Source organism: Mus caroli, unplaced genomic scaffold, assembly GCF_978045245.1.
Source record: "Mus caroli unplaced genomic scaffold, Mus_caroli_1 scaffold_9, whole genome shotgun sequence".
NCBI lineage: Eukaryota > Metazoa > Chordata > Mammalia > Rodentia > Muridae > Mus > Mus caroli.
Window position 1 is genome coordinate 114,807,513 of NW_028227264.1, and position 27,321 is coordinate 114,834,833.

At 44.2% G+C, this 27,321-nt stretch overlaps 1 protein-coding gene across 1 annotated transcript in view; it reads right to left on the reverse strand.

Annotated features, from left to right (window-relative positions):
- Positions 1-27,321, reverse strand: part of Tph2 (tryptophan hydroxylase 2) — a 117,954-nt gene that overhangs the window by 79,731 nt on the left and 10,902 nt on the right. The window contains exons 4-6 of the mRNA XM_085843445.1: positions 26,210-26,392; positions 26,008-26,112; positions 20,690-20,757 (exon numbers count right to left, since the gene is read on the reverse strand). Of these exons, the coding sequence (XP_085699571.1) occupies positions 20,690-20,757; positions 26,008-26,112; positions 26,210-26,392 (356 nt within the window). The remainder of the gene's footprint in view (positions 1-20,689; positions 20,758-26,007; positions 26,113-26,209; positions 26,393-27,321) is intronic.

Sequence of the window (27,321 nt, forward strand, 5' to 3'; positions counted from 1 at the left end):
AACGAATGGAAATTTACAACCTGGCAAGTCCTCATAGCCATGGTGAATTTAGAACCAAAGCCTAATATGCAAAAATAAAAATAGAAAAGATGCAAGAAAGAAATGTATAAGTGGGCTGCCTCCAGATCTGGAAATTCAGCAAGATCGATGAGTCAGGCAGGCCAATAAACCTAATAAGATCTGTGCATGATCAGAAGGTGGAAAAGCAACGAGGCTGAAACAATAAATGAAATATTGAAAAGCCATTTGAAAAGAATCGTTAGGTCAAACTTTTCCCTTCAGTACCAATCTGCAGACGCACAGTACTTCAAAGGCAAGCTGAATGTAGCCAACAGGGTACAAAAGAAGAATAAGGACGAATTAGGCCAGGAAGAGAGAATTGCACAGGTCTGTTACTTGATGAATTTCCTGCAGCGCAATCTTGAGAATATGGATGGCTGTGGATATTCTCATCCATTTCTGGTCGCCTGCCCCACTGGGGGGGGCTCATTCACCTGCTCTCTGAAATGATGACTACTTAACGTACTGCTGGTACCCTGAGCCCAGGTGAGGCACCCCTAGTCTTGATAAGTGATTTCTCACATCACCTGGACCCGTACTCTGGATAATTCTTTAAACACTCTAAAACTTCATCAAAAAAGAAAGGCTCGTTTAATCTATTTCATATCTATTGGGAAATATTCCAAGTACAGCAAACATAAGAAGCTTCCATTCTCTGTCTACTCCCAAGAAGTACTTACTATGGACTTCATACTGCAGGCCAGACACTCTTTCCAGGCTGAGCACTTGTACATGAGTAAACTCGTTCGATTCTCCATAAATAGATATTGTCTTTATCCGCATATTTCATATATAAGGAAAGGGAGACTCCAAGAGATTGTCTGAAATCTTGGACCAAGGCTTATTGTCTGACATAAAATGGTAGTCTTCCTCCATTGAAATATACCCATGAGAGTAAAACCGCATTCCAGACATAACTAACTCATGCCATATACCAAGCTAAAGTAAGGTGTTTAGGTACATATATATAAATGTATGCAAAAATATGATCTATATTCATGTCTGCAAGATTAGCATATATGTCCCTGTAGGTCACAAAAGGTGTTTTCACAGAGGCCAGAGGTAGGGCAGAGGTCCCCAACAGAGTAAAGATGCAGCTGGGGCACCAGGAATATAAAGCCATCAATATGGGTTTTTCAATGTTTTTAATTTATATCATTTTAATAGTGTATGGGTGTTTTGCGTGAATCTATGTCTACATATCTCATGCTCCAAGGGGGCCAGAAGAGGGCATCAGATACCCTGGAGCTGAACTTGTGATATTTGTGAGCTATCATGTTTTGAGTCCTCCAGAAGAGTGGTCAGGGATCTTAGTCCCTGAGCCATCTCTCCAGCGTTTCTTTTAACCCCTTGAATCGTGCATGACATTTGGAAAAATAAAAATAGTCATGGGAAAAATCCAAATGTGCTGTGTTTCTTCACATTTGCTGCGGGTTAGCAGACAGTTGTGGATTGGGTTTACTTTGTTCAATAAGTCTACCACAGAAGCATGCTGGAGGGGTGTTCTTTTGGGATATCATATATATCCATATATTCTTATACATTGATCACTGGGTCCATGTTTCTTCATGTACTTTATGTATATGAGTACACTGTCTTGCACACCAGAAGAGAGCATCAGATTCCGGTACAGATGTTGGTGAGCCACCATGTGGTTGCTGAGAATTGAACTTGGGACCTCTGAAAGAGTAGCCAAGTGCACGTTATGATGAGGACATAACAGACTCCTCTTGTCCCAGCATCCTAAAACTCTGCTTTGGACTGGGAATGAAGTGACTTAACCAGTCTACATTCTAGGGAGCACAGCCATCATTTGAAGTCAGACACACCTTCCTGGTCCTCACCACCAGCCAATTCCCCCATACCACCCTGTCCACCAGACCACAGACCTCGCCTGCCAGCCTTATACGGAGTCAGAGATTCTTATGATTGTGAGGAAGTCAAAGTCTGCTGGAAAGAGCAGGGATTTTTTTTTCTCTTCCTTCTATCAGGAGGTTAGGCCACTGCCTGTAACTTTTTCTAAGGACTGTAAACTCCGGTCGACTTTTACTAACTTTCCCAGATGGCGCTTGCGAGAGCAGTAATCCCAAGACCCCGTGGCACTTCCACCAGAGGAGAACTGTCCCCAGGTCATTTGGAAACCTGCGAATATGGTACACTGCGCTAGAAAGGTAGAACGTACCCTCTTGATAAGTGTCCTCTGAAATGTAAGGTAAGCATGAATGAGTAGCCTAATGTCCTGCAAAATGTAGAAATGTCCAGTCTGTTGTTCATGGAAGGAAGCTAAGAAAGCCTTCTCTGTTAAGTTCTCTTCAGCTGTCTGCAGACAGAAGACTCTACTGGGTGCTTTCACCTTTTGTTGAAGAGGCATCCCAGGGTCTCAAGCAATGGTGTGTCTGATTCAGAGGAGAGATCGGGGATGTGAATGAAGACAATGCTAAGAGGACAGAGCATGTTTCTGCATGCAAAGTGATGGAGAGAGAGAGACATCACCGTCAGAAAACAACTGAGAGCATGGCGTAGATGCCGGCACTCCAACAGAGAGCACCTTGTCAGAGAAGCTGTCTGAAGCGGAGTATAGTCTAAGGCTCACCCTGGACCTTCTAACAATCACATGAAAAACAAAACAAAAATGAATTTGCTTCCCCCAAGCCCTACCTGACAGACACTCTCACCAGAGGAACTTGAGTCAAAAGGAAAAGAGATATTTCAGGATCCTGGCTCAGAGATACCTCCAAACCAATAAAACCAGACACATATTTAATCCAAATAACTGTTGGGGGAAAGAGGCTGCTCTTTGAGTCAAGTTTGAGATTAATCTTTTTTAAATGAACAGGACCAAGTCTTAAATACCCAAGTGAGACTTTCCTAATAATTGAAAATGACAGGATATTAGATGTTGCTAAGGAACTTGCTTCCCTGCAGGAAAGTGGGACTCAAAACATAATACAATTGAAAGCAATGGGTAGGAAAATAAAAGTATTTTGTCTTGCTATAAATCCCAACAATGCAATACTCCTCAGCCAGCTAATTATACATAAATATTTAATTGGATATCTAGGGAGTCTCCTCCATTTTTACAGAATTAGCTGGGATTGTGGAATTTTCAGCAACTACCAAATTATTACTCACAGCTTCCCTGTTCTCTGCAGAAAAGCAGACATGACTTTTGATAGCTCTTAGTCACTGTAGATTCTACACTCTTGCCCCAGAATAACAAGCTATGGCTTCTTAAACAAGGGGGCAAGACAAGAAAGGAACTGATGGCCAGCATGGAGATTTAGGTTTGACAGTAGGGAAAAGATAAAAACTCGGATAGACTACTCAGATGACAAACTTTCTTTGGAAATGGTGGAATCTGTAAGAGCGGTCTTTCTTGTTGTGTGTGTAATCCCACAGTCGGGCTGAAGAGATGGGGCAGACAGCATAGTGACTGCTGTGCAAGCTTGAGGATCTGAGTCTAAAGCTCTAGCACCCAGGTAAAAGCCAGGCACAGCGCAGTGTCTGAAACCCCAGTACTTCGGGAAGGGAAGAGAGAGGCAGGCATGTCTCTGATGCTCATTGGCCGGCTAGTCTAGAAAATGAGAAGTTCACTGAGAGAATGTGTCTCAAACACTGAAATACAAAGTAAAGAAGACGCCGGGCGTGGTGGTGCACACCTTTAATCCCAGCACTTGGGAGGCAGAGGCAGAGGCAGAGGAAGAGGCAGGCGAATTTCTGAGTTCGAAGTCAGCCTGGTCTACAAAGTGAGTTCCAGAGAAACCCTGTCTCGAAAAACCAAAAACAAAGTAATGAAGACATCTGACACCAACCTCTGCCCTCCACATGCATGCATTCATATGTACACACACCCACACATGAAAAACATTCCCCCACACACATAAGCACACACACAACACGCACAAAACACACCCACACAAGCACAGGCATGCACACGTGCACACAAACACACACACACATGCACACAAAAGCACATGCATTCCTGTTCACACACCCACACAAACACACATATATGCACACCCAAAACACACACACACAACACACAGATGCATACATTCACACAAGCACACACCCACACAAACACACACAAAACACACTCACAGAAACACACAGGTACACACACAAAACAGACACACACACACACACACACACACATGTGTTCACACATACACACACATGTATACACATGGAAAAATGGGTGTCTAGGGGCCAGCACTTGCCCGGCATGCACAAGGCCCCAGATTCAGTCTTAATCATAGAAAAAAATGGAGGGTGGGATGAAGGGAAGATGAGAGGAAGAGAAAAGAAAAATCCCACTCTTCCTGGAAACTAGGGAAGTCCTACCTGTTTCCACAAAAAAAAATAAAATAAAAACTGAAAGAGACACAGACAAGCCACGCGTGCGCAGATACAGACCAAGCACTCTGCACAAGTTCTGAGCTTGTTAGAGCAAAGTCGATTACCAAATACGTTTTGATTTTGACACAGACATCTAGAGACTCACACCCACAGAGACCTGCACTGTGTGGAATCTTTTTTACAGCCAGATCAATAAGTAACAAGGTCTTCATTTTACTTAACTGTCTGTCTGATCTTCTCCAGCACTACAAAAAGCAATGTATTTTTTTTCTTACAATTATTTTTAAATTGGAGAACTACAATTTAATATTAAATTAATATTAAGACAATATCTGTTTGTGGGCGGTAGTGCTTCCAGGCCACCTCCTGGAGTCCTTGCTGCTAGAATTCCCAGTACAAGATGTTATTTCTCTGCCTGTATTTTCTTATAGGCACTCCAGTGTGGGGAATCCACTCAGTGGTGGAAGACAAGGCAGGCCCCAATCACTGGTATTAACATGGAGAAGGCCAGACTGGACGGAACATGGCACAAATCACCTTCTTGGTAAACAGTTGGGTTTTCTCAGAAGCAAGGGCCAAACAGAGCAGAAGGGAAATGGAGAATTGGTTCAGATGGGTGAATCTGATTTTAACAAAACAAGCAAACATAAAAGAACACATCTTTCTATTTCATTTGATTACACAACCCTTGGGGCATGAGGTGCCTCACTTATTCAAGAGCTGCTCATTTACCTGGAATAGACTCTGCCTCTTTATTTCTCATCTTTTCTCTCCTTCCGAATCGGAGTGTGTCTCCCTTGATTGACACTCCTACCCGGGGTTAAAGAAGGAAAATGAGAAGAGATGAAATGGAAAATACAGCAAGTTAGCAATTAGTCAGCCTCTATGGGATCAGACGGGTCTCTGAAGAAAGTTTACGGGAACTTCAAGGCTAGTGGTCTCCATCTTTGTTCTCCTTGACTCTTGAGAGGTTTTTGCTTGGCTTGTCTGTAAACACAACCTGATTGCTGCATAGTCTCTCTCGGGAGCCATCCCTAATGTAGCCCTTTCCTCCCTATCCAAGAAAGCACATGACAACATACAACAATAAGACAATCTCATTATAAGAGCCTGCTTTTGATGGAGTATAATTTCTAGTTTGCCATTCATAACATTCACTTTTAATTGTTAGTAAGCGTTTATTCCACTTCTGGAACCGAGGTGATGCCAGTAATCAGAAATTTCAGTAGCTCCTGAACTCGCTTCCTAATAGCCAGAGATCAATCCTTACATGAAATCGAATCACCTGCAGATGGCTTGAAAAAGGATGGATATTCAATAGCAAAATAGTTTATATGTATGAAACCTAGAGAAAAATGTTGGCAGAACAAAAAAAAAAAAAAAAACACCTTGTGTAGATTGAATGATATCCATTAAGGTTTAACAAAATAGCAGGTATTGTCTCTCATATTGATTTCTAAAGATACAAGAAAGGCCTGGGGTTCTTTTATTTGGTAAAATTATGCTTTGAGAATTTATTAGACTGGAGAGATAGCCCAGCAGTTAAGAGCTTTTCCATGGACCCAGGTTCGATTCATAGCACCCACACTGTGGCTTACAACAATCCGTGGTTCCAGTTTAGCATCCAACACACTCTTCTGACCTCTATGGACTCTGTATACATATAAATACATGCAACCAAGGCATTCAAACACATAAAATAAAGTAAATAAATGTAAGAGAAAACCAGAGAAAAGAATAAATGAACTAAGCCAAATACATAGAAGTAAGAACCCCATATTCCTTGTCATGCAGAATGTAGAGAATCCTGGATAATGAGATAATGGACTTTATCAGTATATACGATGTACATGTTTGGAAACATCATACTGACCCCAACTAATGTGCACAATTAGTACACCATCAATGATTTTAAAATAATCACAGCAATATATATATATATACATATATATATATATACAATACATACACACACATATATATGTATATATACATATAAATATATACATATGTACATATATACATATATATATACATATATACATATATACATATATATACATATATATATATATATATATGTTCTAATCCATGTGTCATTAAGGTATATGCTTCTTCAATGTAAAAATTGTTATTTTATTTGTTCATTTTTAATTTATTTTTTGGGTTGTTTTATAGTTTTATACATGAATATTGCATTCACATTACTTCTGCCCCTTCCTCTCCCTCCAACTCCAACTCCAACAATATATGTTTATAAACACAACATAATGATTCCATTGAGTGTATCTCATATATACGAGCATGTGCATGTGTGTGCACATGTGTATGCACATAGGAGTGCGAGAGTATGAGCATTGTGTGCACCTGTATGCATGCATGTGTGTGTGCATGTGTGTGTGTGCATGTGTCTGTGCAATTGGGATTGATGTTCTGTTCATTTTGTATTTCTGACACCTAGAGTGGAAGCTGCCATACACTGCTGTTCAATAAACAACATTTGCTGAATGAGTAAATCCAGCAATCAGCTTAAAGCAAGCTGCAATTTCAATTGTTGAAAATTTCAATTGTTGTAATTGTTGAAAAAACTTACAGTTGTGCTTCAGGAAGTCCGGCAGATAAATATCTGTCTTAAATCATCCTTGCCTTGTGCATTTTAAGCCTAGGAAACTGCGACTGAGGGCTGGAGAGATGGCTCAGCGCTTAAGAGAACCGGCTGCTCTTCCTGAGGTCCTGAGCTCGGTTCCCAGAAACCACATGGTGGCTCACAACCATCTGTAATGGAATCTGCTGCCCTCTTCTGGGGTGTCTGAAGATAGCAATGGTGTACTCATATCATGAAGGAGAGAGAGAGAGAGAGAGAGAGAGAGAGAGAGAGAGAGAGAGAGAGAGAGAGAGAGAGAGAGATCTACAACTGAAGGTCTTGGGATCCCCGGAAGCTCTCTGGTCACTTCCTATTACCTGTTTGCACCTTCCCTTTTCATGCAGCCATTTCTTTCTCCTAGTTTTCTCCACACAGCATCCCACCCCTGTCTAGACACTGTCATTCAGATGTCTGGAGGAATCATCTCCATCAGGAAAGAAATCAACATATGAAAACCCCAAAAGACATAAAAGTCTCAACATGACTAAATACAGAGATACCTCTCTGGCTAGGTAACCTGGTGAATGTCAAAATAGTCTCAAGGACATGGGGACAAGGATCTGAGGATGTCTCCCACTGAAGGAAACTGGTAAACTCTTGCAGCAACTTACCCTCCAGCTGAGTTAAGCCAGGGTTCCGATAGGTTCGAGTGGTCTGGCATAAACAGGTGGGGAGGGGGCATGACTGCTAAGCCACACCAGAGAATACTCATAAAGGCACAGACGCTTTCAAACTGCCCCCTTAGGCCAGTCAGGTAAGGAGCATTTGTGATCACGTATTTTATTTGCTTCTGCAAATGGGTTTCGCGCACATGAATTTTCGTAAATGAGTCTATGGGCCCTAAGGAACTTTTATATGGGAGCAAACAAAATTGTTGGTTTTGTTTTGTTCCCGTTGTTAATACTGGTGCTTCCTTTACAAGAGACATAATGAAAATAAACCACTTCACCTACGGCGCCCGGGGAGAAGGAAGATTTAACTCCTGGAAATTGTGTGTTTTATTTGTCCTGTGCCCCATAGGACAGGGCTTCTTGCCATTTTCCAACCTTGTAGAAGGTCCTGTTCACATTACTAAGGAGAGATTTTCATCTGCACAATCCAGCACGGCGTTAAATAGCATCGGCAACAGCTATGAGCCTGGCACCCGCCAATATGCTCACACACAACCTCCAAGTTACGCTCAAAGATCCCAACATAGAAAAGATCTAAATTCCCAAGTCACCAACAGTGAGCAATACCTCAGGCCACTGAAGCAAAGATACCCAGAGCTAGCTGCCCTAAGAGCTCTAAATTCAATGAGGTTTGTCTTTATAATCAGGCTAACAAAAAATAACTGTTGCCGACTTGTGGCCATGTCCTTTTAGATAGTGGAGGAAGGAGAAGAGTTAAGTTGACATTTCAAAGCCTTAACCAAGTTTATAATAGCAATTGTCCATCATTATTTGACTGAAACAGTAACAATAAATATGGCAGCTCACTATGTAGAATTATGCTCATTTTACAGGAAACTGACTATTAATATCCCCACTATGTGGTTGAGAAAACTGAGGCCAATCAGTTCATGTGTGGCAAAGCCAGCTCTATAGATCCCATTATCCTTCTCCCTTCCCCTCTCCCTTCTCCTCCACCCCACTCCTCTCCCAGGGTCTCATGTAGTCCAGGCCAGTGGACTTCTCTAGCTGAGGAGGAATTTCAACTTCTGATCTTTCTCCTTCCTGTGACAAGATGCAGTCCTGGGGCTCTGTAAATGGTAAGTCAGCACCCTACCAACCGAGCTACATCACCAGCCCCAAGACGTTCACCCTTTTCTCAGATTTACTATTTTACGTATGTATGTGCTCCTGAGTATATATGTATATGTGCAGGTGTACACAGATATGTGCAAAGACAGAAGAGGGTATCAGATCCCCTGGAAATGGAGTTGCAGGTAGTTGTAAGATGTCCAGTGTTAATGTCAGGCCAAACCTGAAGACCTCTTTTAATCAGCAAATCTCAGTGCAGGGCAAATAGCCAGTATGTTCCCAGAATTGTGGTTTGGCTTTGTATTTCCGCAATTGCAAAACTGAAGACCGGACACAAAACAGTTTAAAAATCCCAGGAACCATTGCCTAGAACCTAGCAGACACTCAGGGTAGCTGACTCCCTCTCCCTCCAGGTATATAAAGTGAATGAAATTTCATCACTTCCCCGCAGGTTTGGCAATAGGTCTAGAAATAACAAAACAGCCTCATTCCATATAAATCCTTTCAACTCTCGGACATGACTGGTGGAAGTAATTTGAATCCTTCGTGTTCACAGAAATCATTTTAAAGTCAAAATATCCCTGCCTCTTTCTCTGTGAAACACATTAGAATCTGGTGCAGCCTCTGCCCCTGTCAGCGAACAATACAGGGCCACACTGAGTTAATGTTTCCCACAGCTGGGAGAGCCATGCTATAATCAGACAACAACCCACTGTGGCATTCACACACACCTAAAACCCCACCAAGCCTCCGCCCCAGAAAAATAGAAAAGCAAAACCTTTTTCCAAATCAATCTCCTCTTTTGTCTTTCCTTGCAATGCTCCAACCTCCTTCCCTTTTAGTCATTTAGCTAAACGTCAGGTAGTGAGAAGTACTTGGCATAAGAATGATTCTCCCATAAAGCTTAGCGTCATTTAAATACTTGCAGGAGCTGTGCGTTTGAAATAGGCTGAGCTGTCTGTAAAGGACAGACCGTTCCATACTCTGTGCCTTGCAGAGTTTAAAAGTCCAGGTCGTTTGCTCGCACGGCTCCTCTCAACCTGCGCAAGGTACCACTTAAGTCAAATGGAAGTCACGATGCAGTTTTAAAGGGAACAAAAAACCACACATACACAGAGAAGTAGCCTGGTGGTCAAAGACATTTAGATTCTTCGAAGGAAGCATTCTTGAGCCTCTAATGTGACCCTCTCTCAGAAACGAGCCTTGTCATCAGGGAAATGACCCCAGAACTACAAATATTTGGGTTGGTTCCACTTTTCAATTTACCGCTCCATTTCAGAGAAATTAAAGCATCAACAACTGGTGTTTATGCAGGAGGCAAAAGGACCCAAACAGACACATTTATCTCAGTTTCATTCAAAACCTGGGAAAGCAAATCAATGAAGGATAATGGGAAAAGATAAAATTAGCCCAGGCAGAGAAGGAGCACATATTTGCTCCTAAGGTGACTCTTCTCAAAAAAAAAAGGGGGGGGGGGTAAAAATTAAAACTTCCTCTCACATCGAAGGATAGCCCACTATTCATTAAGGTGACCATCCGCCAGTAAAACTTAGAGCACCATCGCTTAAAGATTAAAACTTGCGACCCCCAAAACAAGATGACCCGTGTTGAGACAGCCTTCCTTTCTTCCCATCTCCTGTTCCTTGTTTCCAATTAAGATTAGCCTATCTGAAAGTAGGTACAGTGGCACCAGTGACTCCAGCTGGTAATGTATTCCTTTAAGCTACGGTCTGAAACCGAGCAGGGTCCGTTAATCATGCCTCCTCTCAAATGAAATGAGGAATGCTAGGGTCAACTGAAATTTCTGGAAAGGGTGGAGAGGTGGAACCACCCGCACTTATTTTTCCCTCAAGTTGGGATAACTTCAGATGCCTCTTAGGAAAGACTCGACCTCAGTAATTCTCCAGTCCAAACACAAAGTTGAACTGTCAGAGCTACCTGGAAGGAGAAACCCCAGGTTGCACGGTCCCCGCCCCGTCCCCGTCCCCGCCCCCTCCCCTCTGTCCCCGAGGTAACTCCCGCTCCAGGCCTAGAGACTAACCTTTCTGATCATCTTTCCTTTAGAAACTATTGACTGCCCCCTGCTGAATTGTGTAGTGAATGAGAAGATTCCAAAGACCTGAGAAGGGAAAGGAGAAGCCGGCTTGGAAGTCCAGCCTGTGCGTCCTAGAACACACCCCTCTGTGTTTACGCATCCATTCAAACACTCACACCTGCCTGCATGATCCTGCGCTGCCCCTTGGATCCCTTAGTATTTGGTGGAACAGGTAAGGATGAGGGAGTAGTGAAAGGTTCCCCTCTCCTCCGCTAAGGATAGGAGGTTAGAATCGACAAAGTGGCAGAGGAAACAAGAACCTTTCCCCTCTCTCTCCCCAGGGGAGCTGCGTGCCCTGTGCCCAGGCTCACCCAAATTCAATGCGTCTGCTGGGCTGGTGACTGCATTTTTTTTTTCAAACAGGCTAGCTAGTCTGCGTTTGGCGTTATTTTGTTTTAAGGTTTCCGTTTTACAGAGTGCTTAGGTGCAGAGCAACTCACAAAGGGTGTCACTTGATAAATCAAGAAAATCATGAAATAAATAGGAGAGCAACTAGCCTAGGAAATAAGTGACAAATCTCTGGAGCTTGTTTCTGAAGCCTCAGCCCAGCTGGGCTTGTTTCTATCCATTCCCTAATGGGTTGGGAGGAAGGGGCAAAGCCTCACAATGTAAGGTGCGTGAGGAAAAATCCCTTCACAGGATCGGCTCATGGACTAGACCAGATAGATGTCCCCCAACTGCCTAAGACGGACCATGGGGCCTTAAAGTCACCCAGGGCCGATTGGAATCCTGACTGCATAAAGCTTCAAGTGAATTATATTCTAACAAGAGTTGTGTGTTTCAACCACGCTGAGACTTCTGTAAAGAGGTGAATGGCTTTTTTTTTTTTTTAATGCCAGCTCACTCTCTGTTGATGGCTATTTTCAACCTGTACCTAGATCAAGTGGAAGTTGCCACAGACACTTCAAAACAAAGTGAAAGGGAGGGAGGGTAGGTGTAACCAACTTACTGGGCAAAGATAGGCATTTAAATTCTACAAAACACTCCCCAAGAGGGCTGACCAATAGCCGCTGGTGTTCTCTTGCTAATTGTGTTAGCCTGTTTGCAGTGTCCAGCACAGTAGACTAAAGGAAGCCTGCCCCCAGCTGGCTCTAGTTGGTAATAAAAAATTTGCCGTAGAGCCAATGGCTGGGCAGAGGGAGACGGGGCAGGACCTTTAGATTTGCACAGGCTAGAAACTGGAAAAAAAGGAGATGGAGAATTGCCACGAAGACGGATCAGGTTTAGAGCTGCAGAAGGAAGATCATCCGAAATGTGGGTGAGAAGGAATGTGCGTCCCCACCCCGAAGGGCTGCCCAAAAGTGTTTTGGGCAACAAAGACTAGGGGGCCGCCCAGAAGGAGCCAGGACAACAAAGATAAAAATGTAGAATTAGAGGGCGTTAAGCCAAGATTGCAGGAGGGAAATGTGTGCTAGCTGTGGGGAGGATTAGAATTGCCCAACCTTTGACCTAGCCAAGGCATTTTAAAATTAAGTGGTGTGTGTGTGTGTGTGTGTGTGTGTGCGCGCGCGCGCGCTCTGACCCTTCAAAGAAGCCCTTCCAGAGAGCCAGTGTTGCAAACACTCAATCTAACGCTCTCTTCTGAAGAATTAAAACATCAGTGCTGGTACCTGACAGAGTGAGATGATTGATCTCACCGTTAGTAAGTTGCTTGATGTCCCCTCATCTTCAAGAGAGTGTAATAATGACGTGTGCCTCAAATGCCTCTTACAGGATAAGTGACGGACTATAAGGGACTTGTCTGACACATGGCCAGCGCTTGCTGGGAACTGAACAGGAGGAAGTTGAGGATTCCGGAACATGTAGCCAAGAAACCAACTGTAATGAGCATCGTCCCCTCATTACCCGGACAGTAATGAGCACCAGTTCCAAGCCAAGCCCTCCAACCTTCGCCGACCTTTCACTCACAGCCCTAGGGTTACCAGGATCAATACTTCATCTCGAAGAGGCGCATTGTATGTACACAAGAAACGACAAACTGTTTCCACATACAAATGTGTTTTGTTTGTTGGTTTGTTTGTTTACAAAAGCGAGCGCCAACAGTCTAGGGAAGCGAGAGGCTGAAATCCCTTAGGCTTCACCACTTCAGAAAGATCATTTACTCATTTTAGCTGAGCCTTAACACTTGATTACAGGGAATCAGGAAACCATTACTCATTTAACACATGACAACGATACTAATAATAAATAGTGGCATTATCTATCACTGATCCAATATCCCTCGAACCCTGTTTACAATTGAAACTTCCCTCAAATATACAAGATAGAGATGGCACCTAATTCTTTTTAGAGATGTACTTATTTTAATGTATATGAGTGCTCTATCTGCATGTACACCTGCGTGCCAGAAGAGGGCATCAGACCCCATTATAGATGGTTGTGAGCCACCACGCGGTTGCTGGGAATTGAACTCAGGACCTCTGGAAGAACAGCCAGGGCTCTTAACCACTGAGCCATCTCTCCAGCCCCCTCCCCCAGCACCCAACTTTTAAGATAATCTCTGTTCATGGCCACAGTACTTGTGGGAAGTAAGTGTTGGGTGGGACTTCAATCCAGGTTCCAAAGAACTCCAGAACCTACACATTCTGACACACTCACTCTCAGTGACATTGTGCTACCTCTCCTGCCTCCAGGGTTTTTCTATCCACGGAGCCTTCTAATCACACATTAGCGCTCACCACGGTAGAGCCACTTACAGAGGGTCCTGAAGAAATAAATTGTAAGATAAATGTATGTGATACTGACCCCCCAAAATGGTTCCCCAAAGGACCTGATCCTGAGCCCTTCCACTTCCAACGTTAATCTGTGAATCCGAAAGAATCTTGCTGGAAAGATATGTCACTCCCAAGACTAGATTATAAAAGGCATCGTGAAGCTGGGTTCCTGATGGTTCAGTTGGCAAAGGCTCACCCAGTAGCCCATACTCCTAAAATCTATCCCCAGAGAGCAGGTTGGTATGTGCCTATAATCCCAGGGAGGTGGCAGCAGGAGGATCCAAACCTCAAGGCCAGGTTAGAACACTTGTTATGAAGCCAGGCAAGCTGAGCTTGGTCCCTGATATCAACGTAGTAGGAGAGAAATGATTCCTGAGTCGTCCTCTGACCTCCGTTACACATACCACAGCACACCTACACCACTCATAATAATGAAGGCTAGCCTAGACTTCACGAGACCCTGCCAGTCTAGAAAATAAATCATAATCATGATTTTAAAAGACATTGTACATTGTGACTCGCTTTCTCACTTGGAGCACTTGAGCTGGAGGGCCGTCCCCTGCAATATCATGAAGATGTCCAGGCTGTCCACTGGACAGGTCACATTGCAAGAAACTGGGGCCTCCAGCCAGCTGCTCTATAGCAACCATGCTGGAAGCAGAGCCTCCTGCCCCACCGGACCTTCGGATGACTGTGGCTCTGTCCTAACTCCTGATCTAGAATCACCCAGCTACGCTGCTCCCTGGTTCTTCGTACTCAGTCATTTGTCGTGTGGCACAACAAATATCTGTGGGTTTAAGCTGTTCAATGTGGGGGGCGTGATATCTGTCATGCAGAAATAAATAAATAAATAATACAGATTCAAAAACTCAAACAGAAGTCAAGACAGAGAAAACCTTAGTCAAGGGTAATAGAGAAAGCGAGCAAGAAACAAGAAATAAAAGGGTTTGGAACGCGAGGCCAACAAAAGGCAGAGAATTGTTGGAGTGAGAAACTGGTGCCCACGAGTCCTTGTGTGGATTTCCTGAGTTACATTTTGCAGAAAGGAAATTGAGGAGAAAAATCCTAACCAATGTGTCCTGACCAGGCTAGAGGTGAACAGTGAAGCTGGGAGTCCCTCTCAGATAGAAAAAGAAGAGTCGTGACAGAGCTGGCGCCTACACAGTGCTGCAGGTCTGCAGAAGTCCTGTGACCTGGGTTGGATTCTCAGACGATTACAACCACAAGGTACATTGTACAGCAATCCCCACCACGCCCTGATTGTCTTATTTACTCATCAAAGTACTCCAAGAAGAAAAACAATGGGTGTTTTCCTCTACCTAAGAAATTAGGTGGTGGTGGCTCACACCTTTAGCCCTGGATGGACATTCAGAAGGCAGAGGCAGGTAGAGTTCTGTAAGTTGGAGGCCAGCCTGGTTTACAGAGAGAGTTCCTGGACAGCCGAGGCCACACAGAGAGACCCTGGCACAGAAAAAAGAAGGAAGGGAGGAAGGGAGGAAGGGAGGAAGGGAGGAAGGGAGGAAGGGAGGAAGGAAGGAAGGGAGGGAGGGAGGGAGGGAGGGAGGGAGGGAGGGAGGAAGGAAGGAAGGAAGGAAGGAAGGAAGGAAGGAAGGAAGGAAGGAAGAAAGAAAGGAAGAAAGGAAGAAAGGAAGAAAGGAAGAAAGGAAGAAAGGAAGAAAGGAAGGAAGGAAGGAAGGAAAGAAGGAAGAAGGGAAGGAGGAAAGAAGGAAGGGAAGGAGGGAATGAGAGAAGGGAAAAAGAGGGAAGGAGGAGCAGAGGGAGGGAGGAGGAGGAAGAGGAAGGAAAGGAAAAAAAGAGAGAAAAAAAAAGAAGAAATCAGGTGGGTCCCTGAATTTGCTACCAAGAGTCTTACTGGAAAGTAGGGCAGGGGTTCCAACCCTAAATGAGGCCTGGAATTGTGACATGCTGAGCCCCTCCTGCTAACCTTACCTGGGGACATCAGTTGTTCACCAATTTACTTCTCAGATTCCTGGAGTGTGCATGGGGTGGGGGTGGGTGGCTAAAAGCCAGAATAGCCTGAGCCTCTGTGTCTCCTTAATTTCAACCAGGAGAAGTCCCATTTACACCAAGGAGGCATACTACCATTGGAGAAGAAGTTAAACAAACAACGGTGGTATAATTAAAGCCAGAGCTTGAGGCCTTCTTCCAAGAGAATGAAATTGAAATAACTACCACCACCCCACCAAAAATATGATTTAATTAAATATGCATGCACATTGTTGAAGAGTAATCATTAAACCAGCCTCCAGGGGGAGGGGGGAATGTATTTGCTGGTTAATTTAAAAGAAAAAAAAACTGTATTCCTGATTTCTCCCCCCAATCTTGCTCCCTAACAATTCAGTATAGAAATGTAGCTAGGCTAAAATATGAAGGGGCTTGTGACAAAATACCTGGAGCTTCACCCTCTCTGGAAGCTGCATTAACAAAGCCACCTCTTCTTTTTCTCTTCCTCTACATGCCATCGGCCACACACACACACACACACCTCAATTTCCCTGGAAGTACCAGTCTACGTGCCCGCCATTGAGGAACACCCCTCCCCCATTTACACGAGACTTCTCTATTTGAGTTAGAGAGGAGAGGATGCAGTCTGTATGTCAGAGGTTAGTATGGTGTCCTCCCCAGGCTGGCTGGGTGTTCATTCTCAGGTCTGCCATAAGGAGTAGCACTTGCACTAAGGACTGTTTCCTATGCGATTATTGGGGAGGCAATTAAGCCTTGCAGACACTGAGTGGAGGGGCCTGTCTGCAGGTGGCCACGGGCCTCTGGGTAATCAAGTTTCTCATCTGCACTGTCAATCAGTGCTGTGCCTGAGTGGCATCTATTGGTGGCTCTCAGCATGCAGGCACTTTGCCGCTCCCTCACCTCTTTGGAGTTCACAGTAATATGGACTTTGAGCCTGCTGTTTTTCATCATAGAGTGGAATTTTTTCATTTCTCTCTGCCTGTGTTGATTCTCCACCCCCACCCTGTTTTATCCTTTCAAGACTACCATTTAAAAAAAAAAAAAAACCCACAGTATTCAACATTCAACACAAATCCCCTAAAGGGTTTCATGGCTGTGGTTTCAATACATATTATTCTGTATCTTATTTCTCTCTCTCCTTCTTACCTTGAGACCCATCGGCTACAACCTACGATTCCTTCAACAACCTTAAAACACCTGTGCTCCATCTCTTTCAATGCCTCTGACCATGCGCCTACCACTGCTCTCCAGGGACCAGGAAGTCTTCTACCTAATCACCAACAGCATATTGTCCCCTGCCCCTAGCCCCACCCCCACCCCCAGTGGCAGACAGCACCTATTTTTACTTTTTATTGAGTATTGGCAAGTTATAACTCGTGTGTGTGTGTGTGTGTGTGTGTGTGTGTGTGTTGTGTGTGTGTGTGTTTTATGAGCTACAAGGCAATGCTCTGAATCACTTTCTTTTCCTTTATGCCTTCAGTCAGCTTGGAACAACCCCCACCCCACCCCACCCCACCCCCCCACTCCCACAGCCTACAGTATTTCCTCATCTCCACCCACCCCCCAATGGTCCCACTTGTGGCATCAAACTCCTGGCAAGTACCTCATAGGCTGACTTGCCAAGACTACCCTGCTTTCAAAACATTGACCCCCAGACCAGTCCTCCCAGTTGGGGCCACATCCAGCCAAAGGACACTGAAATGAGCGCCCTTTCAGCACACTGAAGCATTAGCACATTTCCACACAGTTCACGCACATAGTCACCAACACTCAAAACCACCTAGCTCAATGAGGAACTGCATCTCCATTTTCTGTAAACAGAAAAAAAAAAAAAGGAACCTCACTTGCTGCATGGCAAACAGGAGAAAACAGTCAAGGCCCATTTGGAACTTGTTAGTATGTGTGCCTCTCCCCCACCCGGCTGTAGCAACTGTGTAAGCACACACACGCACACACATGCATATACATATACACACATACACATGTACACATATACATATGCACACATATATACACATGCACACATACATATGCATACACATGCACACACACATGCACACACGCATATGCACGCACACACATGCACACACACATGCACATACAGGTACACATACACATACATACATACATATGCACACACATGCATATGGACACACATACACACATGCACACACACATACATATGCACGCACATATACACACATGAGTGGGCTATCCTTTATCCATCCTCAAGCTCAGGCAAGACTTGGCTCACACTAGTAGAAGGAATTGCAGTAGTAAAGTGACATTTGTTGCTCTCTCCTTGGCACCAGTCCTGGGGTCACATTCTCCTGGTTCAACAACCCATAAGTGACTCCTTCACGCTCTCCACTCACAAGAAGCACCCAAGACAACTGCCAAATCGTTATCACTATCTTGACAGCTTCTCTCACACATTAAAAAAAAAAAAAAAGCGCGGGGCGGGGGGGGGAGTGTAATCTCTTTTTATGAAATCTCTCCACAAAAAAAAGAATGGTTGTCAGCACAAAAATAATCCGTTTACCCAACAGCCTCTTAATGAGCAAGCAAAGCATAGCTGGAAGACGGTAATAACAACTGACACACTGAGCCCTGATCAGGATCCAGGCACAGCGCCAAGCACAGAGCATACATCCTCTTTTTACATCCCTGCCTTGCCCTGTCAGATGGGGCCTGCCGATAGTAACACTCTGCAGATGAAGGGGCTTGTGGATAGAACAGCACCAGCCCTCCAACCCAGATGGTCTGATTCCAGTTTCAAAATACTTTGTTATTCTGCCTACATAGCCTGGCCTCTGCTCGAGGTCCTAGGAGCAGGTTGCAACATCTCTGGAGTCAGCACTCTTTGATTGGCTCTGTACCTCACCAACCAGTGCCCAGATAGAAAGTGACCTCCCCTCTATAGGGGATGAGAGAATCCCCCAGACAGCAGAGGGTCTGGAAAGCGTTGTCTATAAAGTAGTGAGTTCACACCTTCCTGCCAAGTCCTGTCTCCTGAACCCTCCATTTTAAGAGTTGGGTCCTATGGGCCTGAACTCAGCACACCAGCCTCAAACTACTACGTCCTGAGATGCCCCAGCTTTAGCCAGTCGTTCTCCATTCAGCACAAAACCTTCCCCTGTTCCAGACTCTAAGGCCTACTTCAGACACAGCTCAGCGTCACCCCTTTAGCTATGAGAGCTGACAAAAGCCAAACATTGTTAATGCTCAGACCGCCTTACCCCGCACCCTTGCACTCTCTTCTCCATATAAACACACTTCCTTCAAGCATATAAACACACTTCCTTCAAGCCGATGCTTCTGTTCCCACAGCTCCTTGGGACAGATCACCACCACACTGTCTTTGCTCGGTGTCTGGGCTCTTCAGAGAAGAGAGAAGTCACATTTAAGCTACTCCTTTGGTCGTTATGCCCACAAAATGCTGTGTTTAAACCATCTATAGTTATATGTATAATATATTACACATAGCATCAATTACGAAATATATCTTATTGTTGTTTTAGATTTATCTATTTCGTTTTGCTCTATATGCATGGTTATTTTGCATGCATGTAAGTGTGTGCACCACGTGTGTGCAGGGCCTATGGAAGCCAGAATGGTTTTTAGCCACCTATTTTCTCCAAGAGAAAAGACAGCTTGGCACTGGACTTTTATCATATCCTGGACAGAGCATGCCCGAAAGACTACTCGCCCTCACCCCTCAAAGGGTCTGTGGTCTTATTCCATGAAGATAGTCTGTAAGTCAGAGAGAGCCTAGCTAGGAGCCCATATCCATTCTTGCCTGCTACAGTATGCTTTCTGTGAAGAGTGAATTTAGTCCATCGGGGCCCCCTCTTGCCTATCTAACTGGGATACGCTGGGACATAGGATTAGAGAGTGATGTCGGGGCACGTCAGAACCTGGGTTTGGGCTATGGCCAATCATGTGTTGATGTCAAAAGTCACAGCATGGGGGAAAACACTCCTTGGAAGAGAGCAGACACTATAGAAAAACAGGTACCAGGTAGTTCTTGGTTTTGTAATTGCAGTTTTTATAATGGTGATGGAAAATGGATGAAGGTTGCCTTGGCCTTATGAGGAGGGAGGGACACAGTTCAGAGTATGAATGGAAGTTAAAATGAACAAAGTATTCGCCCAAAGAAAGAAAGGAGAGAGAGAAGAGAAGGTAGAGAGCAGACTGAAAGAAGTAGGAAGAGAGAGAGAAGAAAGGAAAGCAGGCGACACAAATGCCCTCTACAGTACACATGTATCCTACGTCCTCATCCGTGATAATCTTTGCCTCAGAAGTCAGTTAAACTTATTAACTAGTCTCAACTAGAGTACAAGGAAAGTCTTTCCCTTACCAGGCATGAATTTACATTTCGTTCCACAGACACACTTCATATTGCTGATCATATACCAGTGAGAACAGAAGGAACAGGGCCTAACGCTTGCTCTGTTTGTTTTTTTTTTCCCCCAGTCAAAGCATTTAGTAAATATGTACAATCACGTCAGTCTCACACTCAGCCTATCACCGCTACCAATGGCCGTTCACAACACACAGCGCTCATGCCATCTTCCTCCGAACCCTGCAATGTGACGATTAAACTCCCCAACACTCCAGACCGGAATTTGTCCGGTATTTTCCTTTCCGTGCAAATCGAACACATTTCATTTCTACACTGGCTGCTTGCGGGATTCCTTGGCCCATTCTTGCCTAATTCTCTCCTTTTCTTGGGAAATAGTGGACACTGATATAGCTTATTGAAAAGTCCAAGTCAAACCGGAGAACGGTTTTCAAGCCTGGCCAAGAAAACAGTAGTGGCTCAATGGGGCTTAATTAATGGGGCTGCAGCCACAGTGGCATCAGTGTAGCACTAGGGATGGAGCCCGCAGAGCTCATGATTTCACAATTATCCCCAGATGTCAAACATCAGGTTTGGCATTTAAAGCCTGGGATGTTGGCAGACGTTTAAAACACCTCCTGTCTGTCTTCTGCAAGTGGCAAAGTGCAGAGAAGACAGCTCTGTTTAACACAGCATGTGTTTTTTCCTAACTAGCCATTGACAAGAAAGACGGATGCAGGTACTTACTATTTATAGCCCATGGCCACATCCACAAAATACTTCCTCCTCTGTCGATAGACATTGTCCTTAAATCCCTTAAACAGAAAAGAGATTAAGTCATTTACCAAAGTGCCGAGAAATGAGCTGCAGAAGACCTAAAAGAGAAGCACCGGGGCTGCGCAATTCAAATGTAAGTCTTATCCTCAGATGACCGACTTGACGACGACGCAGGCAAAATCGGAATTGTGCTTACAGTAAAACCTCTTTCAACGTGGATCTACTGATTTGGGATGGATGGGAATCCGGGCCAGAGTTTACCTTTCCACAAGGCAAGCAGCGTGGCTTAAGTTAAACAGATTAATATTTCGTGCAGGATCTTTTGGTTTTCAAATATCACTCACAAGAAACTGACCTTGATAACAAGTTCATCTTAGCCTGTTCCTTTAAGACAGGTCAGCTTTGCATGTTCATCCCCCATTTTAATCGCTGTGTGTAGATAACTAATAAAGGTAGCATTTATCAAAGACTCGGTCACTCCGAGTAATTATCAGACCCCCAAGTTAGCAGGGGCTGAGGAGATTTTGCTGTGTTTTATGATCACACAGTGCAAGTCTAGGTGAATCTCCTGCACAAGGGCAGGCTTGCTCTGTTCATCCCACTGAGGGACTCTCAGTCTAATGTGTCTCAGCCAACTGCAAGATTTTTTATTTAAAATATGAAATAATAATTAAAAAAATATTTTAATCTAACCTTATCCACTTGGGAAATTAAACACGGAGGCTGCCACTTATCAACCACGTGGACTTGTGAGAGGACTTCCTGGTCTACTAAACCGTCTCTCCTCCTCCTCTCCTCATGGCCATCAGCTTCTTACTTGCCTTTTCTTTTCATCCAAACACAACCAATTCTTGCTGGACTTGTTTCTTCAAGCTGTCAAAAGTCGGGGGGGGGGGGGGAGGGAGGGGGAGGACGGGGACTGTGTCTGCTTCTTATGTGTATACACCTGTACCACCAAGAATGACCATGAAGCTGAGGCTGCAAACCACAGAAGACAAGCAATCGTGTTGGCCTCGAGGACCATAAAAATCAGTGGTAATTAAGAGGTGCCCACTGTGGCCTAGGCTACTGAAGCAGCAATATAAACATTTCTGCAAGGTGGGATGGATGTACAAAGGGAACACAAGCTCAGCAGAAAACAGCCCAGTCCTCTTGTCCAGCTGAAAGAGAATGAAGCTCAAGGCTAGAAATCTTCCTTCATATGGCTGGCTGTGTGCTGGGCATAACAGAAGAATTACCTTTCTTCTTGGAATAACAAAAGAGGTACTCACGAGGGGAGAGAGGAAAATCTCTCTTAAGACTGTAAAAGGGACTAAAACTAGTATGTTTTTTCCCCTTGCACTTACAATTCAGATGGTTTTTAACCTAAGGCTCTTAGGCAGGCTCCTAAAACCCTACAATGTAGACAGAAGCAAAGCTTGTGAGCATAGTTACCACATTTACATAGGGGTCTTTGGCCTAAATAGAAAAACGTCTCCTGTGTAGACGGTAGCAGGTTCATGCTGGAAAGGGGGTTTCTCACTCACTAGTAGAACGGGCTACCTGGGATGGGAGAGCTGAAGAATTCCAAGCACGTTTATGACTCAGAATGAAAGCAGGCCCGTGAAAAACAGGGAAAGAGTCCCGTGAAAAGCCCAGCAGCACCTGTTCCCTGTTTCCTGCCAGGCCGGACACCATGGTAACTGCGTCGTAATCTGCAGGACCTCCAGAAGAACCTCAAGGCCCTCCTCGGCAAACACCTGCACCTTTTCCAGGAATGCAAGAGAGAGAGATTTGCTCATCATGCCTCATTAGCTGAGAGTGGCAGTGATTACACAAATGTCGAGCGCGGGGGTGAGGGTGGGGGGAGATCCAGCGCTTCCTGGATTCATCCACGGACTGGCAAAGTAAGAGACGTTTACGAGCTGCAACCAGCCATTCCTGACACAGAGCAATTTTGGCCATCCATCCTGAACTGAAGCCAGGGATGGGATACCAGATAAAAATACAAGATGTCCAGTTAAATTTCAATTTCAGATAAATGACACATTTTTCTACTTTTACTGGGCAACCTAATATATTTATTCGTAAAAATCTGGCGACCCTAGCATCCGGAGAGGGCCTCCTATACAACTCTACCCCTCAATTAAATCAAAATGGACTGAAAACCCAGCCTGAACCTTAATGTGCCCAGTTTAATTTATGCTGCCACTCAAAGAAGCACCTCCAACAGCTCAAACCTGGTGTGATATTAGAACCCACTTGGGGAGTTTTAATAACACTTCAGACGTGGCCACTTCCCCCAGAGATTCTGATTTAAGCTTCAAAGAGTTAGGACATAATTCTCACACTTGAAGTAGGTCAGAATCTTCTAAAAACCCTTTTCCAAACAGACTTCCCAGTCTGTTGGTGGAAAGTCCCCTTCCCTCAGCTCTTGGGGGATGACTTGAGGTCTCATTTTTTTACAGTGTCTGAAGAGTAGGCCTTGAACCTCATCTTGAAAAACTCTCCCAGTCTTGGCCCTGGCAAGTCAAAAACCATGGTCCCTTATCCCCTAGTGTGAGCTTTAACTGGGAGCTCTCAAGAAACACAGACTCTAATGCCCCAGGGAGACACTGTCTGTATTTCCAAATATTTCCCAGGCAATTTCTTTGTCCGTTAAACTTGAAAGCCGTAGGCCCATCTAGTTATTACTTTCTCAAAGCAGCATGATCTATATCCTAAGCTTTTCCTGCTCTGTCTCACGTCAAGAGCCCCTGTGTCTGTCCTAGAATGACCGTAGTCATTCTCAGACATAAAAAGTCCTTAGACAACTCCTCCCATCTTCTTCACCAAATCAAAACTTAGGAAAGCACCAACTTGCCAGTATCGAATCTTGCATGATGAATATTTGGTGTGTGCCTCTAAGGCGAATATATGTGGTTTAAAAAATGACAAGAGACGTAGGGGATTGCTAAGTACTTGCAATTATTTCAAGTGGCTGCACAGAAAATAAGTGAAGGTATCATAAAGCAGGTGTAATTAGGAGTGATGGGATAAAGTTAAGTGCAGAAAAAATTTGCTCTTGATGTTGGAATGCGTTTTGTTCACAGCAAGGTCAGTGGCCCCTGCGGCGGTTCCACTCAAATGGCTGCAAACCCTTCCTCTGGGTTAAGTAATTTTCAAACCTCACTAAGGGAGCTTTTAGACAGGAGAGGATCTCACAAGCCCTTTTACCTGGGCTGGTGAGATGGCTCAGCGGGTAAGAGCACCCGACTGCTCTTCCGAAGGTCCTGAGTTCAGATCCCAGCAACCACATGGTGGCTCACAACCACCCATAACGAGATCTGATACCCTCTTCTGGAGTGTCTGAAGACAGCTACAGTGTATTTATATATAATAAATAAGTCTTTAAAAGAAAAAAAAGCTCCTTTCCCATCTAAGCAGTGATTTGGATGCTTACATGTGGTGTTTCCTTACCGAATTTCAACATTTCCTGTTGCCAGATTGCCTTTTTTTCTTTATTAACTTGGCTTCTCAAACACCCCCTTGAGGTCAGTAAGAATTGTTATTTCTACTTTTCACATTAAAGCACCCTAAGGTACAGAGGTAGACGGACCTCACCAACGCCATTCTGACAGTTAGCGGCGGGCGCCTATGTAGTCTTCATCCTCCTAATCGTTTAAATCAGCCTGCACTGATTTGCAGTTCTTCTGAAATTGGGAGAGGGAAGATAACACATAGATGACGGCTAAAGCCACTGCTTAATACGTGTTCTGTTGCTGTTGTAGGACTCGCTGTGAATGTTTATGCTGTGCTGCAACTAGAACACATCATGTCTATATTGTTTCAGCTTTCAGCAAATAATGCAACAATAGTAGGTGTGTGGAACCATTTATTTGGTCCCACCGGTATATTTGCATTGGGTTGAATTGGTATATTATGCCGAATGAGTCCTTTATTTATACTTTTAAGATTTATTTATTATTATTATAAGTAAGTACACTGTAGCTGACTTCAGGTGCACCAGAAGAGGGCGTCAGATCTCATTATGGGTGGTCGTGAGCCACCATGGGGTTGCTGGGATTTGAACTCAGGACCTTTGGAAGAGTAGTCAGTGCTCTTACCCGCTGAGCCATCTCGCCAGCCCCTGGTTTTAAAAATATATGTATTTTTATGTATATGGCTGCTTTATCTGAATAAACACCTGCATGCCAGAAGAAGGCATCAGATCCCGTTACTGATGGTCGTGAGCCACCATGTGGTTGCTGGGAATTGAACTCAGCTGGAAGAGCAGCTGGTGCTCTTAACAGCTGAGCCACCTCTCTAGCCCCAAATGACTCCTTTAAGTCCTTAAATCTCGTCTGTTTTGAACTTGCCGTGAATCTCAAAATAAAGAAGTATGGGTTGGTTAAAACAAGATGCTATTCATGCTATTGATGCTGCCAGTCCTATGCTTAGACTTAGGTACCACTGTTCAGGGCACAGTGATTGTATAATCACATTCTCCGATTTTCTCCATTTAAACAGTTTTCCTGTAAACCATTACCCTCATAACCTCCCACTAAGCAAGACCCATCTGTTTGGATCTCAGGGTTGTATCCACCCACTGTGATCCACCGCACACTGGGGGGGGGGGGAGGATGCTCATAATGAATGTGTATATTGCTTACTTCACCGTACTTCATTCTGGCCATAAAGAAGTTTCCAGGTCTCTTGTGTTAAATAAAAACCAATATAAAGTGGGGGAGGGGGTGAAAATGGGAAATGCCGACCCAAGTGTCATATTTCTCTAAAGATGGTCACTTTTATTGGAGTCGAGGAGGGAACAGTGGTAGATAGATTCAGGGTAGATGTGGGAAGGGATGCCTCTTCCATCACGGCCTTATTTTAAAGCTCTTCTGCCTTTCCGTTGAGACTGAAGTCAAGACATAACTCTGCTCTTAACTACCTCCAGTCAGGGAAAATGGCAAGAATTTTATTCTCTCACCGAGCTCCATCACATCTAGTCCTCCCTGGTTTCCCAAAGGTGTGATCAATTTCGGTTCACCGTTCTTCCAAGGGTCACCATCCACAAGTATATTTTAGGCTGTCTAATTCCACAGAAATATTCTCCAAGGCATACAATCTCCTCCTCTGCCCAACCATTTTATAAATAAACTCTATGTGAGAATGCCATCTTTCTAACCTACTTCGTGCCAACACATGTACGGGGAAACTTAATCATCTGAAAGCCTGCTCTTGGTCATGAGGGATAAACACGAAATTGCTCTACAATACAGCATTACAGCACAGAACATGGCACATTGACCGGAAAGTGGCAGACTTACTGGATGGTCAGCATCAAGCTCAGTGCCGTACATGAGGACTCGGTGAGAGCATCTGTCTAACTCAGAGATCTTCCGAGGGAACCACGGCACATCCTCTAGATCTGCAGGTAACAGTGCAGGTTTGATAATGTTAACTCGCCTTTGGGACATCTGTCATATTCCAAAGTCAGCCACTAAAGAAAAAAAAGAAATCAGCCTTGCCTTCTTCCTCTGTCCAAATGCTCTCCGGCGGATTCAGGGTCACAATGGTGGTCTGAAATTTCAGCAACTGGATGAGCTCATTGAATTCCGTCTTGCCACATTCGCAGTCCACGAAGATTTCAACTTCAGAACTTCTTCGCCGGGACCTCCTGGATTCGATATGAAGCATGTTGACATGTTTTTCCTAGGGAAACATGAGGAATATCTCTAAATCACACTCAGATCACAACAAATGGAATGCTGGCCTTGTGCAGCTATCAAAGAGTAAAACGTCCAGGACCTGTGGAAGAGCGTCAACTGTGTTTGGGTTGATTAATAGATGAGAACTTCTTATCAATCAGAAAGGCAAGCTGCCATGCCTCTGAATAGGGTGTCCTGTCTCATATCAAAAAGAAGAGAGCATTGAAGGCATATAAAAGGCATATAAAATATATCCTGGTCATAACATCACTTCTCAGAGAGGCCTACATCCCATGGCTATCGCATGACTATTGACAAGGAGATAAGATTGTCTATTACATTACCATAAAGTAATATCCTAAAATTTGTATTTCCATACTCTTGAGAAACACAAAATGTTCGAGACTGGGTTTCTCTGTGTAGCCCTGGCTGTCTTGGAACTCACTCTGTAGACCAGGCTGGCCTCGAACTCCGAAATCCACCTGCCTCTGCCTCCCAAATGCTGGGATTAAAGGCGTGCACCACCACTGCCTGGCAAAATGCACACTCTTAATCTTATAGCAATAAAAGGCTTACTTTTAAAATAAAGTTTAAGAATAAAACAATCATTTAGAGTCAGACATAATGACTCGTAAAAATCTCAGCACTCAGATAGCAGAGGCAGGATAGCAAACTCTTCTAGGCCACATAGCAAGACCCTGCAGCATATAGTAATAATTTAAAAATTAAAAAATTAAATAGGCTCTTTTTTAAAGAAGTGAATCTTTGAAATGACAAGCAGCAAATGGGGGGTATGCAAAATGCCTAAGATTAGGAAAATATTCATCAAGACATAGCCAGAACTTTAGGTGGGGGGGGGGGGTGTAAACAAGAATAGAGTACAAAGGAGAATCTCCCAGGCTAAAAGGGAAAGAACTCAGGAGTAGTGAAGAG